Below are 13629 nucleotides of genomic sequence, written 5' to 3'. Positions count from 1 at the left end.
TCGACGCATTCCTGCTCGAACCTTACCCAACATTTTTGGTGGGTGATTTTAATTGTGTAACCGACCCTCAGCGTGATGTACGGGGACGTGGGCAAGGTCGACCTTATAGCGGTGCCCGGGAGTTAAAGGACCTGATCGGTCAATTCCATCTTTCTGATGCGTGGGTGCAGCTCCACGGCGACAGGTTTGTCGCTACTTGGGAAAGGGGACAATCTGGCAGTCGGCTAGATAAGTTCTATTTCCCACCCGAGTTGAGCTGCTATTTGGAATGCTGTGCCGTCCTCTCCTTCCCAACTGGGGCTCGTCGAGTGTCCGATCACCGGCCCGTGTTAGCGACGCTTAACCTTGGCAACTGTGCGCCACGCCACCAGATGTGGCGAATGGACGAGCGTCTGCTGACCGACAGGGACAGTTCAGCAGCACTTAATGCTTCGTTGACTGCTCTGTGCGAGTTCGGTTCTCTGCCTTGGGATGAGTTGAAGGACCACTGGCGCGTGCTTTTAGTAAAGGAGGGTCGTGCGCGCAAGGCGCGCATCACGGCCGCGCTTAACGACACGTTGTGGAGGCTTCGCATCGTACAGAGAGGGGGAACCTTAACCTTCGCGATGCGGGACTACGTTAACCTGCTAAAGGTACGCTACGAGTCCCTCTTACGGCAATCATCGCAAGCGGCGAGCCGTGCGCAGACCTTGGGCAGGCCCGTCTCGGACCCCTCTGTACTCCGGCATATTAGAGCGGGCTCCCTTGACGAGGGTGGGCTAGCGACAGTTCCAGAGGTTACACTCGCTGACGGGTCGGTTAGCACGAGGGCTGAAGATATAGCCGAGGTCTTCGTGGGACATTTTGCCACCCTTTTCTCGACCGAGAACGCGTCGTGGGATGCAGAGGATTTTGAGGACAAACTTCGTGCGTTTTGTGGGGTGCTGCCGTGTGTGCCAGATCACCTTGTTGATTCGCTGTGTGGTCCCGTGGATGCTGACGAGCTCCGCGAGTGTGTTAAAAAATTGAATGGTGCGTCGGCGCCTGGGCCTGACGGGATTCCTGCTGGGTTTTACAAGAGGTTTTTCCCGGCCATTCAGGGTGCGCTCCTTGACATGGTGAACGGCTTTTTTCTCCATGGAGTAAGGCCAGAATCCTTCCGTGAAGGTCGCGTAATCTTGATCGCGAAGCCAGGCGGGGATCCCACGCAGCCCCAGGCGTATCGACCGATCACACTCCTCAACACGGACTACAAGATCGTAGCATCCATTTTGGCTATCAGCCAAGCGCAAACGTGCAGCGTGCCAGGTCGCACGATTTTCTCGTCCCTGGCATTGACGCGTGATTTATTCAGCTATGCGACGAAGATTAGCACCTCTGGCTGCTTCATCTCCCTAGATCAAGCGAAAGCCTTCGACAGAGTGGAACATCGATACCTGTCAGGCGTTTTGCGTCAATACGGCTTTCCCGCCGACTTTGTAACGTTGCTTGAGCTGCTGTACTCGAACGTGAGGGTTAGACTCCTTGTCAACGGACTATTAAGTAGTCCGTTCTCCGTCACCCGTGGGATAAGGCAGGGATGCCCCTTGTCGCCTCTGCTCTTTGTCATTTGTCTAGACCCGCTGCTCCGCCGTATCGATGCAAACACTGCCATCCGCGGCTTCCCGTTGCCTGGCATAGGCCAAGTCAAGGTGTCTGCGTATGCGGACGATGTGTCCCTGTTCATTCGGGACGAGCACAGCTACCAAGCGTTTATGCGGCTATTTTATGAGTACGGTGAGCTGTCTGGAGCTCGACTGAACAGGGGAAAAAGTATGGCGGTGCGCTTCGGCACATTTGCATCTAGCCTAGCGGGCGATGTAGAATGGGTTACGGGTGTTCGAGTACTTGGTGTGGTTTTTCATTCCTCGGGTGAAGTGGCGCGTAGTACGTGGAAGCGCCTCCTCGAGACAGCGGGGCAGCGTCTTGAGGTTGCGTCAAAGTTCAGACTTTCCCTCGCAGAGCGCAGCTACATAATTAAGTCGTCCGTCTCGGCGGCGCTTTTTTATGTAGCACACGTAGCGAAACCGCCGCGCCATTTCACCCGTCAGCTCGCCACAAAGTTCGGGTCGTTCTTTTGGGCGGGCAAGACAGAAACAGTGTCGCGTGCGCTGTTGAGACTGCCCAAGTCAATGGGTGGTTTCAGTCTGCCTTGCTTGCAAACCATGTGTAGCGTGCTGGCCGTACGCGCAGTGTTCGACCTTGTGGACTCAACTGAGTACCCAGGGAAGGCGCTTCTGCAGTACTTTCTGGGAACTTACCGCTCAATGTTTTATGACGAACGCATTGCCGGTCCCTCTGCTGAGCAGTCACCGCCATTTTATGCCTATGTAGTCAAAACACTGAGGAACGTCCAGTCTACCTTGCCAAGCCTAAATTTCAGAGAAAGTACAGCAAGCGAATTGTGCGAAAAATTGGCAATAAACCAATTAGATAATCAGCAGACAGCAAGATCACGCGGTGTCCGTTGGCATCAGCTGACTTCGACGGGGCTTCCTTCTGATGTTAGGGACTTCGGATGGTTGCGTGGATGGCAAGTTCTTCCAACGTGTGACCGTCTGGCGAGATTCGGCATCGTGCGTTCCTCACGGTGCCCGCACTGCGGGCACACTGAAACATTGGAACATGCCTTGTTTCAGTGTCGTGTAGCGGTAACGTTTTGGACTTTGCTGAGCAGGTTGTTCGGTGTTACACTTAGAATGAGCACACGTTCAAATGACACGTTGGTGAACTTCCTGATGTGTGCTGGGGCTTTTGTATTGTGGCGAAATCGTGGTGCCGCGTGTCTTCGCGCCCGACCGCAACGGGCGATGTTTCCATTGTTGTGGCGTGTGCGGTCAATCCTTATGAGTCACTTGGAAAATGAGTTGGCAGTTCTAGGCGAAGAAGCCTTCCTGTTACGCTGGTCCACGCGTTTCACAGTGGCCAGGAACAACATCCTGAGCATCCCTGTTGTGCCGTATTGACTTTCAACGAGTTTACGAACTCTTTCTGTGAACGCATGTGAACTTTTTATGTATTGATTTCTGAGTAGCTTGTTTTACCACCATAGACATTTGTCGTGCAAAGTGTTGACTGCCCGGAGTATTTGGAAACTGATTGGATTTTGTTTTTCTTTCGGGCAGCGCTGTTACCACTAGTCGCTGCGTGCTGATATGTGGTTTTATAATAAATTCTCTTCTCACCTCTTGCCGTGGTACCAAGCTATGCTCCCGATCAGGTGTGATCTATTGCCGGCTGCAAGCAAAGAGGGAGCGAAAACTTTATTGGTCATATTTGCTGAGCGTAATCGCCCGAAAGGGAGTTTCCGGGTGGGAGCTTCGTCAGACGACGGCCAAGAGCCCGGGGCCCTTGGCGGCGAGTAAAAACAAAAAATTGTCTGCATGCCCGTGGGTCCGTTCGTATACGCACGTCATGGCACCACCATCGCCATCGTTATCCCCACCCTAGTGTAGAGTGTTGGCTGTCGGGCATTGGCTTCCCGGCGCAGCCGCAGGGGCGTCTTTTGTCGAAGTCGTCGTCGGCCGCGCCAAACGCATTGGCGAGCTAGAGCTCGGGAGATCATAGACTTCCTTTGAGCTTGACTTTTAAATGCAGAGCGTTTCAGTAACTCACGATGTCACCCGCGTTGACGTCCATAGTCCGCACCGCATCCCTCCCTACTATATAAAAAAAAAAAAACTATCCGGCGCCCGGTTTCGATCCCTCGACCCTGCGGGCGGAACGCAATGTATATGGTGCTCTACCCACTGCGCCACAAAGCCGACACAGATCGGGACGCTACGAACGCGCCTTATATCGTTGACTCATTCAAATTACTGCTGACGAGCGCTCTCTCGTCAGCAGTTGCCACAAGTGCAACAACATTAACGTAACGCAAACTACTTAACGTCGTGCGCCCCCGGAAATGCTCTGCATTTGATCGTGCCCCTCGCGAGGGGGATGTTTCACTGCGTCTTCTCTCGGATGATGATGATGATGATGATGCTTAGTGGCTTCCCCTTTGTAACGGGGTGGCGTTGCACAGCGGCCTTAGTCGCAACGCCACTGTACAATCACCTCGCCAAAAAATACAAACAAAATAAATAAAAAAATAATGCCAAAATAAAAAGGAAATACTTTTACGAAATTTTTGTGCTAGTCTGACTTCTTTGTTCGCATGTCTTCCCAGATTGTTGTAGAGGAGGGCCACTCCGGGCTCCTCGCAATTGTTACATTTCACTGGCCCCCCTTAATTCCTCTATGCGCCAAAGATATGGGCACGCTTGGCGTTTTTATGCAGAGGCCGAATGAAAATGCTTTCGTGAGTAGCAATTAGCAAAGCAGGAGGGGAAGTGATTGGATAAAGAAAGGATATTTGAACATCGATGCGGATCCAGACTGAGTGGATATTTATTTTTTGTTTAGAAAGACTTCAATATCCTACAACTTTTTTGTTCTTTCTTTATTTGGACCATTATAATCGGCAACGTTTCTTTTGCCGTCCTACATATGTCGTTTGCCTCCCAACCGTCTCTTCAAAAAAATAAAATAAAAAGTAAGGATCCCGCAGATGTGTGGGGTCCTTAAAATATGTCTTCCACTGGCTCTTCAGCCCTGCGCCAGCCCTTAAAGAATAAAAAAAGGCGTTGAGTTGTCTGCTAAGTGCAATTTAATACCGTATGCCGTACGATCAACTACAACCGATTTACCTATCAGCATTGCCACAGAATGGCTCGCGCATTTGCGTTCATTGATACGCCCTTATTCTGAATGTGCATGGTTGGCATTGTTTTTTTTTCCTTTTCGTTCCTGCAGAGCAGTTCGAGGTGGCTCCAGACGCCAATCCTCTACTGCCGGAGCCTGCTGTTCTTCCTCGAAATAGTGTGGCACGCCCTGGGAACGGTCAAGGTCGCCTTCTACAGAGACTCCTGCATAACCGTCGATCTGTGGGACTCGGTCGAGGTACGTCCTCAACGTCGGACCCACTGGCGTTATTACCCTTGCTATTCTTCAGATACAATGCGAAAAACGTCCTCAAGACTTTATCATCGTCATCATCGTGTTAATGTCCACCTATACCACTACAATGCGAAATACTTCCTCAAGACTTTATCATCGTCATCATCGTGTTAATGTCCACCTATTCGCCCCGAGCGCGAACACAGTCGGCCCCTGGCGGCGGCGGGACGAACCGCTCCTAGTGTGGATGGCGCTCTCGCGTCGTCTGCTTTTTCACGTTGCGTGCGGCGCAAGACGCGTGCTGCACACGACAAAACAACCAATATGTGTGCTCGTTTGGCAGTAAGCAATGACATAGTTACCTCTGCTTGCGCATTTCCTCTAGAAACGCAATAATCAGCGGCCGTTGAGGGTTAATGCGCTGGTTTAATTCCACGAAACATCTTCGCCGTGGTCACCGCTTGAGTGTGAAACGTGTTATAAACATTGCTTCCACACATTGCACTTTTCTTATTGTTGAGTGCAGTCGTCTGCCGTTTCGGGAACGTCGAAGGGTGCTTTTTGAAGGTGGCGTACGTGGTGATTATTTAAAGGATAAAAGTTTAGTACGCGAAACGGGTAAGAAGCGACAAGACCTGTACATACGCGTGCAAATTCCACACCCTTGTAAAATTGCGCTGTGTCCTTATAGAAAGAAGAAACAAACAAAAACATTTACACTGCACACGACCCGTGCGCTATCGCCCATACATTACCGGACACGTATTTTACACCCGCAAGCGCCTGTGTGATATCCTTCCCGTACCTTTTCTAAAAGGAATACCATTTTTGGACAGTCGTTGTTTACACTGAGGAGGAGGAATAAACATTTATTCAACTGTATCGAGTTGATAATTTTACGTACTATTTAAAATACGCTTCTATGGATGCGCAAGAGTATTTAGGGGGGATTTTTCGGTAAAATTAATCAGTTGTGAGTTTGCGTCCGTCATGTGGCATTTCGTGTGTCATTTTCATATATATCATTTTCAAATCCGACATGAATCACCTTGTCCAGAAAAGTGTCTCACGCAGCATAACCAAATGCCTAATATGGTCACGTCTTAACCTCTTAAGGTGGACCTAAGTTTAAAGAAAGAGAAGAAAACGCGTAATATAATGCACGGTGTTGCCCAAAGGCTTGAGGGGTGTGTGCCGTGACTCGCTGTTTTTTTTTTTTAATTTTTTCCCACAATGCGTGCTTTCAATACTTTTGAAAAAGGCGAGCCACAATTCCTGGACAATCTCGGACCAAAGGGGGGTTAATCAGTTTTGAAAATACGTGTTAAAGTACTGCTTTTTCACCGCTACAGAACACGACGCCTAGTGTAGTTTCGATTGTAAGTAATACTGATAACCATAGTTTGGCTTTTCGCGTTACATGCGTTCTCTTCTCGCTGCTCTTGCAACGTTGGCAGGACCCCCCCCACCCCCCCTGCTTCCCGAAAAAAAAAAAGAAATGCACAGAATTTCATTTTTTAACCAATCTTCAAGAATTAAATGCCAAGACAAAGGCGATATTCAGTTTACAAAACAGAGTAGTTACCGGGAACCCGTTGCGCTGATTCGCAACAAGAAATAAAAAGGAAATGTTTTACTACATCTGCAACAGCGCAACTTCATTTATTGCCATCTTTAGGGTTCGTAAGCGACCTTATACGCAAGAATGCAAACACATCTCGCTGTTGCAGGCACATGTTAGATTTTAAAAGGAACGCAAATGGTCAACAGAGCAGCCGTAACAGAAAATTTGTGCTCACTGTGAGGTCCCAGAAGCTTGGCTTGCACACTGTAAACCTGCTTGTCACTTTGCGAAAACCTAGCTAAACATGAGATGTTGATTGTATTGCGTGCGTTGACAATTCAATTCGCAAGTTCACTTGCGACGAAAGCCGTAAATAAGTGATCTGAAACCGTTATTCATGAAACCTTCCCTCAGAGTCACTAAAATTTCATTTAAAAGACCCGTTAGAGCGATTACATTTATATCTCTGCGCTGATCAAAATTCAGTAATTTTATGTTGCCTTTTGAACACACAAAAGATATCGTAAGCTCTTAGAAAGAATTTCGGGGCAGTTAAGTAGTGTTACCATTTCAGGGCATCCCACAAATGCAATAATGCGTCATGCTACCAGTGAAAGCGATTGAGATTGCCGTTGTAAACTGAATTTCAGAGAGCGAGGCTTCCTGATTTGTTTCCATTTATGCTTTTATTGAAGGCTCAAAGCCATAGTCTGGAAAGATCGAGCTTGTTACGAGCCACAGCGCACAAGTTCATTGTCACAATTACGGCCATTCTGAGATTTCCTATGAGTCGTCGCTTTTTTTGGCGTAGTAATGGAGACTGACTGCCGCTTCCATGCTGTACATTGAACGTTGAGGAACCGAACTACAGCATACCACTCTTGTTTGCACCTTTCGTACGCACATACGGGGAGAAAAAAACACGAAGCCCGCCCACACTGCATTCTTACGAGCCGCCCAGCGGAGCATCCACACTAGCAGCGCGATGCTGTCGCCACCTACATGTCGAGCTCGCGGCGAATACCACTGCAGGAAGAGGGTTTTCCCTATGGGCTCTTGCCTACATGCAGGCTTTCCCTACATGCCCCTATCCTGTAGGAACTATAGGCATCATCCTGCTCCCATAGTGGCTTACCAAAAGTGTCCCAGGAGCTAACATAACTTAGCTGCATAAATGTCTCGCGAGGTGTTCCCGGTCCGCGGAAATTCATTGTCTAGGGGGGCACATTTTGCAGGTACCGCATTCTGGAGGGAAAGACGAAACCGGCAGACGTTACGTACATTACGGGAAATTTCACAGCAAGACAAGGAAAGAGCTGTTTTCCATACGGGCAAAACACGCAAAATCGGTTTTATCGAGGAACCGGCCGCTTAAACCTTAACCCCTATCCGCCTATGCTAGTGGTGATATAACCTACGAATCCCTTTCAGTCACGTTAAAACGCAAGGACATTTATAAATATGTCCGTATAGCTATAGCAGACTGGTGAGAATTCTTAATGGCAGACATTATATCATAACCGGAAGTACGTCAAACCTAAAGCGACGCTATCAAGAATACCGTGACAAAAACATGCAACGTCGGTGACGTCACCAACAGTGCCACAAGTACGGAGCAGTGCAGTGAAGTATAGTGATGCGTGCTTAACTAGTCAATCCTGTGGGCAAAAGAGACTGAAACGATAACAGTGTTCTCGCTCAAATAATTTCCTAATCACTACCACACAGCTCCACCGCCATAGCCATATAAAAGGTGTCTGTCGTTTCTAACAGCGAAGCTGTTTAGCAAATCGTAATTTTTTTTGTGTCCGCTATTAAAAATACCAAGAAATTGCCGAGCGCACGCACGTGACCGCGGGCCTCGCGGCGTCTGCGCGGCAGTTAACAAAAATGCCTAGCGCTCGTGTGTGCGTGCCTCGCGACGACCACCCAGCGTCCCCTGCGCACGTTCGTCAAGCCAAGCACGCCTACTCAGGGAGATTGGCCAAGGTTGACAAAAAAAGAAAGAACTCCGGCATTCGCCGCAATCGTGGCAACACTTGCTCGGAACGAGAAAGACACGTCATGGGGTACGCCCCTCCAAAGTGATGTCCAATGATTATCACTTCCAAAAAAGGAGGGAAGCTCACACTTATAGCAACAAAGATGGAGCAAAAGTCGTTGCGGCAGCGAAGAAGAAGCAAATCGGCTGCAATCATGGGCTTAAACCTTCGTGATGGTCGTGGAGGTTGCGCATAGCTTCACTACCTGCAAGTCTTACGGGTTAGTGTGAGCTTCCTTCTTTTTTTTTTTTTTTTGTTAATGTGTAAGCATTAAATGGCCCATTGTGCGAAAAAGCCGGCATCTGGCGTCGGAATCTGGAACAGAAAAACGACTTTCGAGGAGCGCTCCAAAGCCCGAGGCGTTCCGCGTTCTATAGCGTGAGCTTCGCAATCACGGGATAGGGACGCAGCTGCTGGGCAACGCAAAGCCACGTGGAAAGCGGAGAGGTGCAGCTGTGGTGTATCAAGCACGGTCTCGCTGACCTCACCCAGCGGCGCAATAGTCACAATTACTCGCAACGCCAAAGCGGAAGGAGCACTCAGCGACGTTTAATTGGGAATGAATGTTTTCGCATTCACAACCCTAACAAGTGCTTAGGTGTCCGACAGTTCTCTTTTTTAAGCCTGTCGGCTTAATTACAACTATTTTATTGCGCGATTTTTCGGCATGTCCCGGAACAGTTTAGGTTGCCTCTAAAAAGAAATCTCAACGGCTCAGTCATTTGAGGCATGGTGCACGCACGCATCGCGTGCAGACGCTGCTGATCGTGTCGTGGTGCTACCTGCTGGTCCTGGCGCTGCTCGTGTACTCCGTGTACGACCCGGCCGGCTCGCTCAAGCACAACCCTCGCCGCGACCTGGCCGACGTGGAGGCCAGCAGCGACGTCAAGAGGTTCTTCCTCGCTCCCTCCGACAAGGGACAGAGCAAGCGGCGACGCCTGTGGTTCTCCAGGTATACCATCACCGCACGCTGCGCTGCTAGCATAACGCGTTGTTTCTACCTGCAGTGGGAGTCTTTTGGTTCCGCAATAAGGCTAGATGGGTGGATGAGCTAAATCAGGGGGAGAAACATGCTGCCTCACATTCGTAAGTACGGCAGGAGTAAAATGCAGTAAAACCTCGTTATAACGAAGCCCTCGATCGGCGCAGAAAATTTGCTGGCTTCGTTGTAAGCGACACTTCGTTAAAAGCGGATATGATTTGTTTTGAACGCACTGCAGTGCACGTGTGCCCCGAGCGAGATTTCTAATAAAGCGATTTCATCATAACGAGGGATTACTCATAAACCCATGCATCAGGGTTTAGGTGGAGTACTTAAAACAGTGAGTACATCCTTGCCGGACATGGGGATACGTAGCATAGCCAGCTACGCGAGAAAGGGAGAGAAAAGCACCAACGGGGTGTTGAGGTGTCACTGTTATCGCGCGTACGAAAGTTTTAGGTCCATGCCGTTACTTCCCGTGCTGTGCGAGATGCAACGAAGGGATACATCATAATAACTTAGAAGTCCCACTAAGCGGAATCCGGATTTTTATTTCGTCTTTAGCCCCATGACGACTCCCTTTCGTAGCCGTGTGTAATGAAGGTTTGGCGCTGGGCGTAGTATCCATTTTTGTTTAGTAAATTCATCACGCCCCCAGTATAGACGTTTATTATCACGCTTTTGTACATTAGTTTCAAAATGGCAACCAGTACATAGGACCAAGCTTTCTTCGTGGCACTCGTTTGATATTTTGTTTCATTCGGCTCGCACTTTTATCAATTGATTGATTGATTGATTGATTGATTGATTGATTGATTGATTGATTGATTGATTGATTGATTGATTGATTGATTGATTGATTGATTGATTGATTGATTGATTGATTGGTCTGTCACTTCAGGTTGCGGGGGCGTGTCTTCTGCTGCGTGGACGACACGGAGGACAGTCGGGAGGCGTACAAGTACATGGCGAACTACATGGCGAACTTCTTTGAGGTGAGCGAGCAGCAGCCACGTTTGCTCTAAATTCACGCCTTCGACATCGCGCGCCAATTTTGAATGCCTTTCTACTCTACTCTGAAACACGGGGGTGCAAGGACCTTGGGAACCCAGGGGGTACCATACGTGCCCCGTGGGATCTTGGGAATTGCTTGTGAATTGCTTGTAATTTTATATTGGACCGGCCACTAGCCTTTGCAGCTATCGGTCCAAGCAGTGTTCTGTACATACTTCGCGTTTTGTTAAATAAAGTTTCTCATTAAAAAAAGGCGACAGAAGCGCGACTCAATGACCTCTCGCTATAACAAAGTCTCTCGGACGGGAAAATTCGTTATAAGCGATAGTTTGTTATAGGTGATACTTCGTTATATGTTATACTTCGTCATTAAGCGAAAAGCAAGGATGTCTTGTCCTGCGTGCATTGTGGTGATAACCACAAAACACTTCGAATAAAGCGATATTTTGAATGTCGTAATTTCGTTATAACGAAGGTTTTGTTTTGCTGCATTTTTTCTCTTTCCGGCCGCAGGACGTGGACATCACGCCATCGGACATGTTTTCCGCGCTGGTGCTGATTCGCAAGAAGCAGCGGCGCCTGCTGGCTCGCACGGGCTCCACGACCGAAGAGCCGCGAGAGGGGATGATGGTGCCGTACGGCGCCGCCTCTTCCACCGGTACGTGCTCGCTTCCGGAAGAGACGTTTGGCTGTGCACGGTGTCTTGTCCCCACGGTGTCTTGTCGCCACGCTAGACATGTCCAAGGCTGCCATCGTCCAATCATGAACCACGACATGGCACTCCAACCACAGCAATACTGGTGAACTGGTGAAACGGCCATGTGACTGAAATTACGCAATTCGGGCGTCATACGATATTATCATCATCGTCATTGTCATCAGCCTATCGGAGTTCACTGCAGGAGGAAGGCCTCTCCTATAGATCTACAAACACCCCTGTGCAAGTACAGCCCTGATGGTCTGGCCGCATAGCGGTCTGGTCGTGTTAAGATAAGAGCGCGACTGCCCCCTAATTTCTTCGATTACCTGCGTGTTTTTTTTTTTTTTAATTGCGAAAGTTTGCTCTGTAGCATAAAATGGTGGGGGCGAATGTGTCTAAATGTACGTAAACAGGAAGTTTTCACTCAGAAAGTCTAAAAGACTCCGGTGATACGGCCCAAAGAGCCAGCGTCTGTAGTCGGGCGGCCAGCCTGGGTTGAGTCCAAGGAGGTTGTATAAAACTTCTGGAGTGGAGGCCGCCCATAGCGGGCAACGCGGGGAGGTGAAGCCGGGTGAACCGGTCGGCGGCCATATTGCCGTGGGTAGAAAAGGCGCTGCGCCGGCCGGGACGCTGAAGTGCGGTCGCGTTTTTTTGGCTTTACAAGGGAGAAAACGATGGTAAGCTAGTTTATCGATTACGATATTTGAGGGCAGACTGAATTTTGCCTTACGCGTAAGGTTTTGACGTAAGATATGGTTCAAGCAGCGAGTTCGCCTGTGTATATCTCACGGTGGTCAACAGAGCTGTCGATGCGGGAAAACGCGCAGCGCTATGCTAAAGGCACCACCCCTGACTTTATTTCAATAAACGTTTATTCGGTATAGCTAAGGCTATAGACCGCCCCCTTAACATTAAAATTACCTCATGTTGCGCGCCATGGCAAGAGATTCAGGCTGGAAGTGCAGGACACGCGAAAGCGCGATTATTTGACGCTTGTTTCTTTTAGCGGCGTTGCTAGGATTAATGAATGCTTATTCATTAATGATTAATAAATAATAACGCAGTAGCGGTTCGAATGGTTTTTAAGCAGTACTGCAAGAATCATATCCATTAGGATATTGCAATCTTTATATGTAGTGCAAATGCACGTTTTCTGGTTTAAACAACATTCCCAGTTTTGCCCTTGCCGAAGAAGACCAAATTAAGCACGAGCTTTTGATTGATTGATTGGTTGATTCATTGATTCATTGTGGGGTTTAACGCGCTGACGCAACGCAGGTGATGAGGCGCGCCGTAGTGGAGGGCTCCGGATTAATTTTGACCACCTGGGGAATCTTTAACGTGCACCGAAATCTCGTTCACACAGTAGTTTTCGCTTTTCGCCTTCACCAGAAAAGCGGCCGCCACGGCAGGGAATCGAACCCGCGTTCTAGGGATGAGCAGCACAGTGCATTAGCCACTGAGCCAACGCGGCGGGTCTATTTCCAGCTTTTCAATCGTATTTTGCGAATTGGATTTGGCACACACTGAAGCACATTAAGGCAGGTTTTTTTATTCCGCGTGCACTTTACAGAAGGCATGGGACTCGCATTGACTTTATTTTTCAAATCCAGATAGTCATGTACGTTGTGCAAGATGCGAATAAAGACAAACAAACAAACAAACTTAATTGGATGCACGACTATATTAACCGCGCACGTTGGCACGATAGTAGCGTGCTATTGATAAGAAAACTACTCGCAGGAGGTTACTCAATCACATTCACAACCTCGTTGACCGCGCAAGTTCGGACGCGAGCAGCGTGCTATTGATAAGAAAATCATGTGGACGAAGAACGCGGAAGAGCATTGCGGTGCATCAAAAACTTCTATGAAACAGCGCTAACGAGAAACGTCAGTGTATTCACGTATGGCCGGATGTAAAGGAAAAACAAGAGTATTATTATTAAAACAAGATATTAAACAAGAGCGCCTTGATTTTTGACGGTAACTGCCTTAGCAATACTCTGCATTTAAATTAGTGCGGAAAAACAATTTGCGCCCCACATATTTACAAACATGTGATTTCGCGCAGCCAAGCGACTACAGGACCACCACAACCACGAGCGAAAACATTCGCATATCTGCGTAAACAAGCGCGTACGGTGTGCTCAGTAAGCGGACGGCAGGTGCTACGGCAAATTTTCCCTTTACATCACGCACAAACGGCGGGCAAATGTGCACTCATAACGTTATAATACTAGTAATGCCCTCAAAAACCCAAAACAAACAGATACCCTCAGTACTTACAGATGAAAGGTGATCCCCGACGCCTTCTTCGCGCGATTAGCGCAGCCGAACGCGACGCACGAGCAGACCATTTCTGCTTT

General features: G+C 48.7%; 1 protein-coding gene across 4 annotated transcripts in view; it reads left to right on the top strand.

The window, feature by feature from the left end:
• The window catches only part of LOC144138594 (diacylglycerol lipase-beta-like), a 90481-nt gene that overhangs the window by 61381 nt on the left and 15471 nt on the right, over positions 1-13629 (top strand). For all 4 annotated transcript variants that reach the window (XM_077670961.1, XM_077670962.1, XM_077670960.1 and 1 more), the window contains 4 exons: positions 4816-4962; positions 9321-9517; positions 10449-10542; positions 11075-11219. In XM_077670961.1, coding sequence (XP_077527087.1) covers positions 4816-4962; positions 9321-9517; positions 10449-10542; positions 11075-11219 — 583 coding nt within the window. The remainder of the gene's footprint in view (positions 1-4815; positions 4963-9320; positions 9518-10448; positions 10543-11074; positions 11220-13629) is intronic.

This window comes from Haemaphysalis longicornis, unplaced genomic scaffold, assembly GCF_048455015.1.
Source record: "Haemaphysalis longicornis isolate Haplotype H1 unplaced genomic scaffold, Haemaphysalis longicornis Haplotype H1 scaffold_5, whole genome shotgun sequence".
Lineage (NCBI taxonomy): Eukaryota > Metazoa > Arthropoda > Arachnida > Ixodida > Ixodidae > Haemaphysalis > Haemaphysalis longicornis.
The sequence above is the reverse complement of the archived record's forward strand: the minus strand, read 5'-3'. Positions and strand labels throughout refer to the sequence as shown.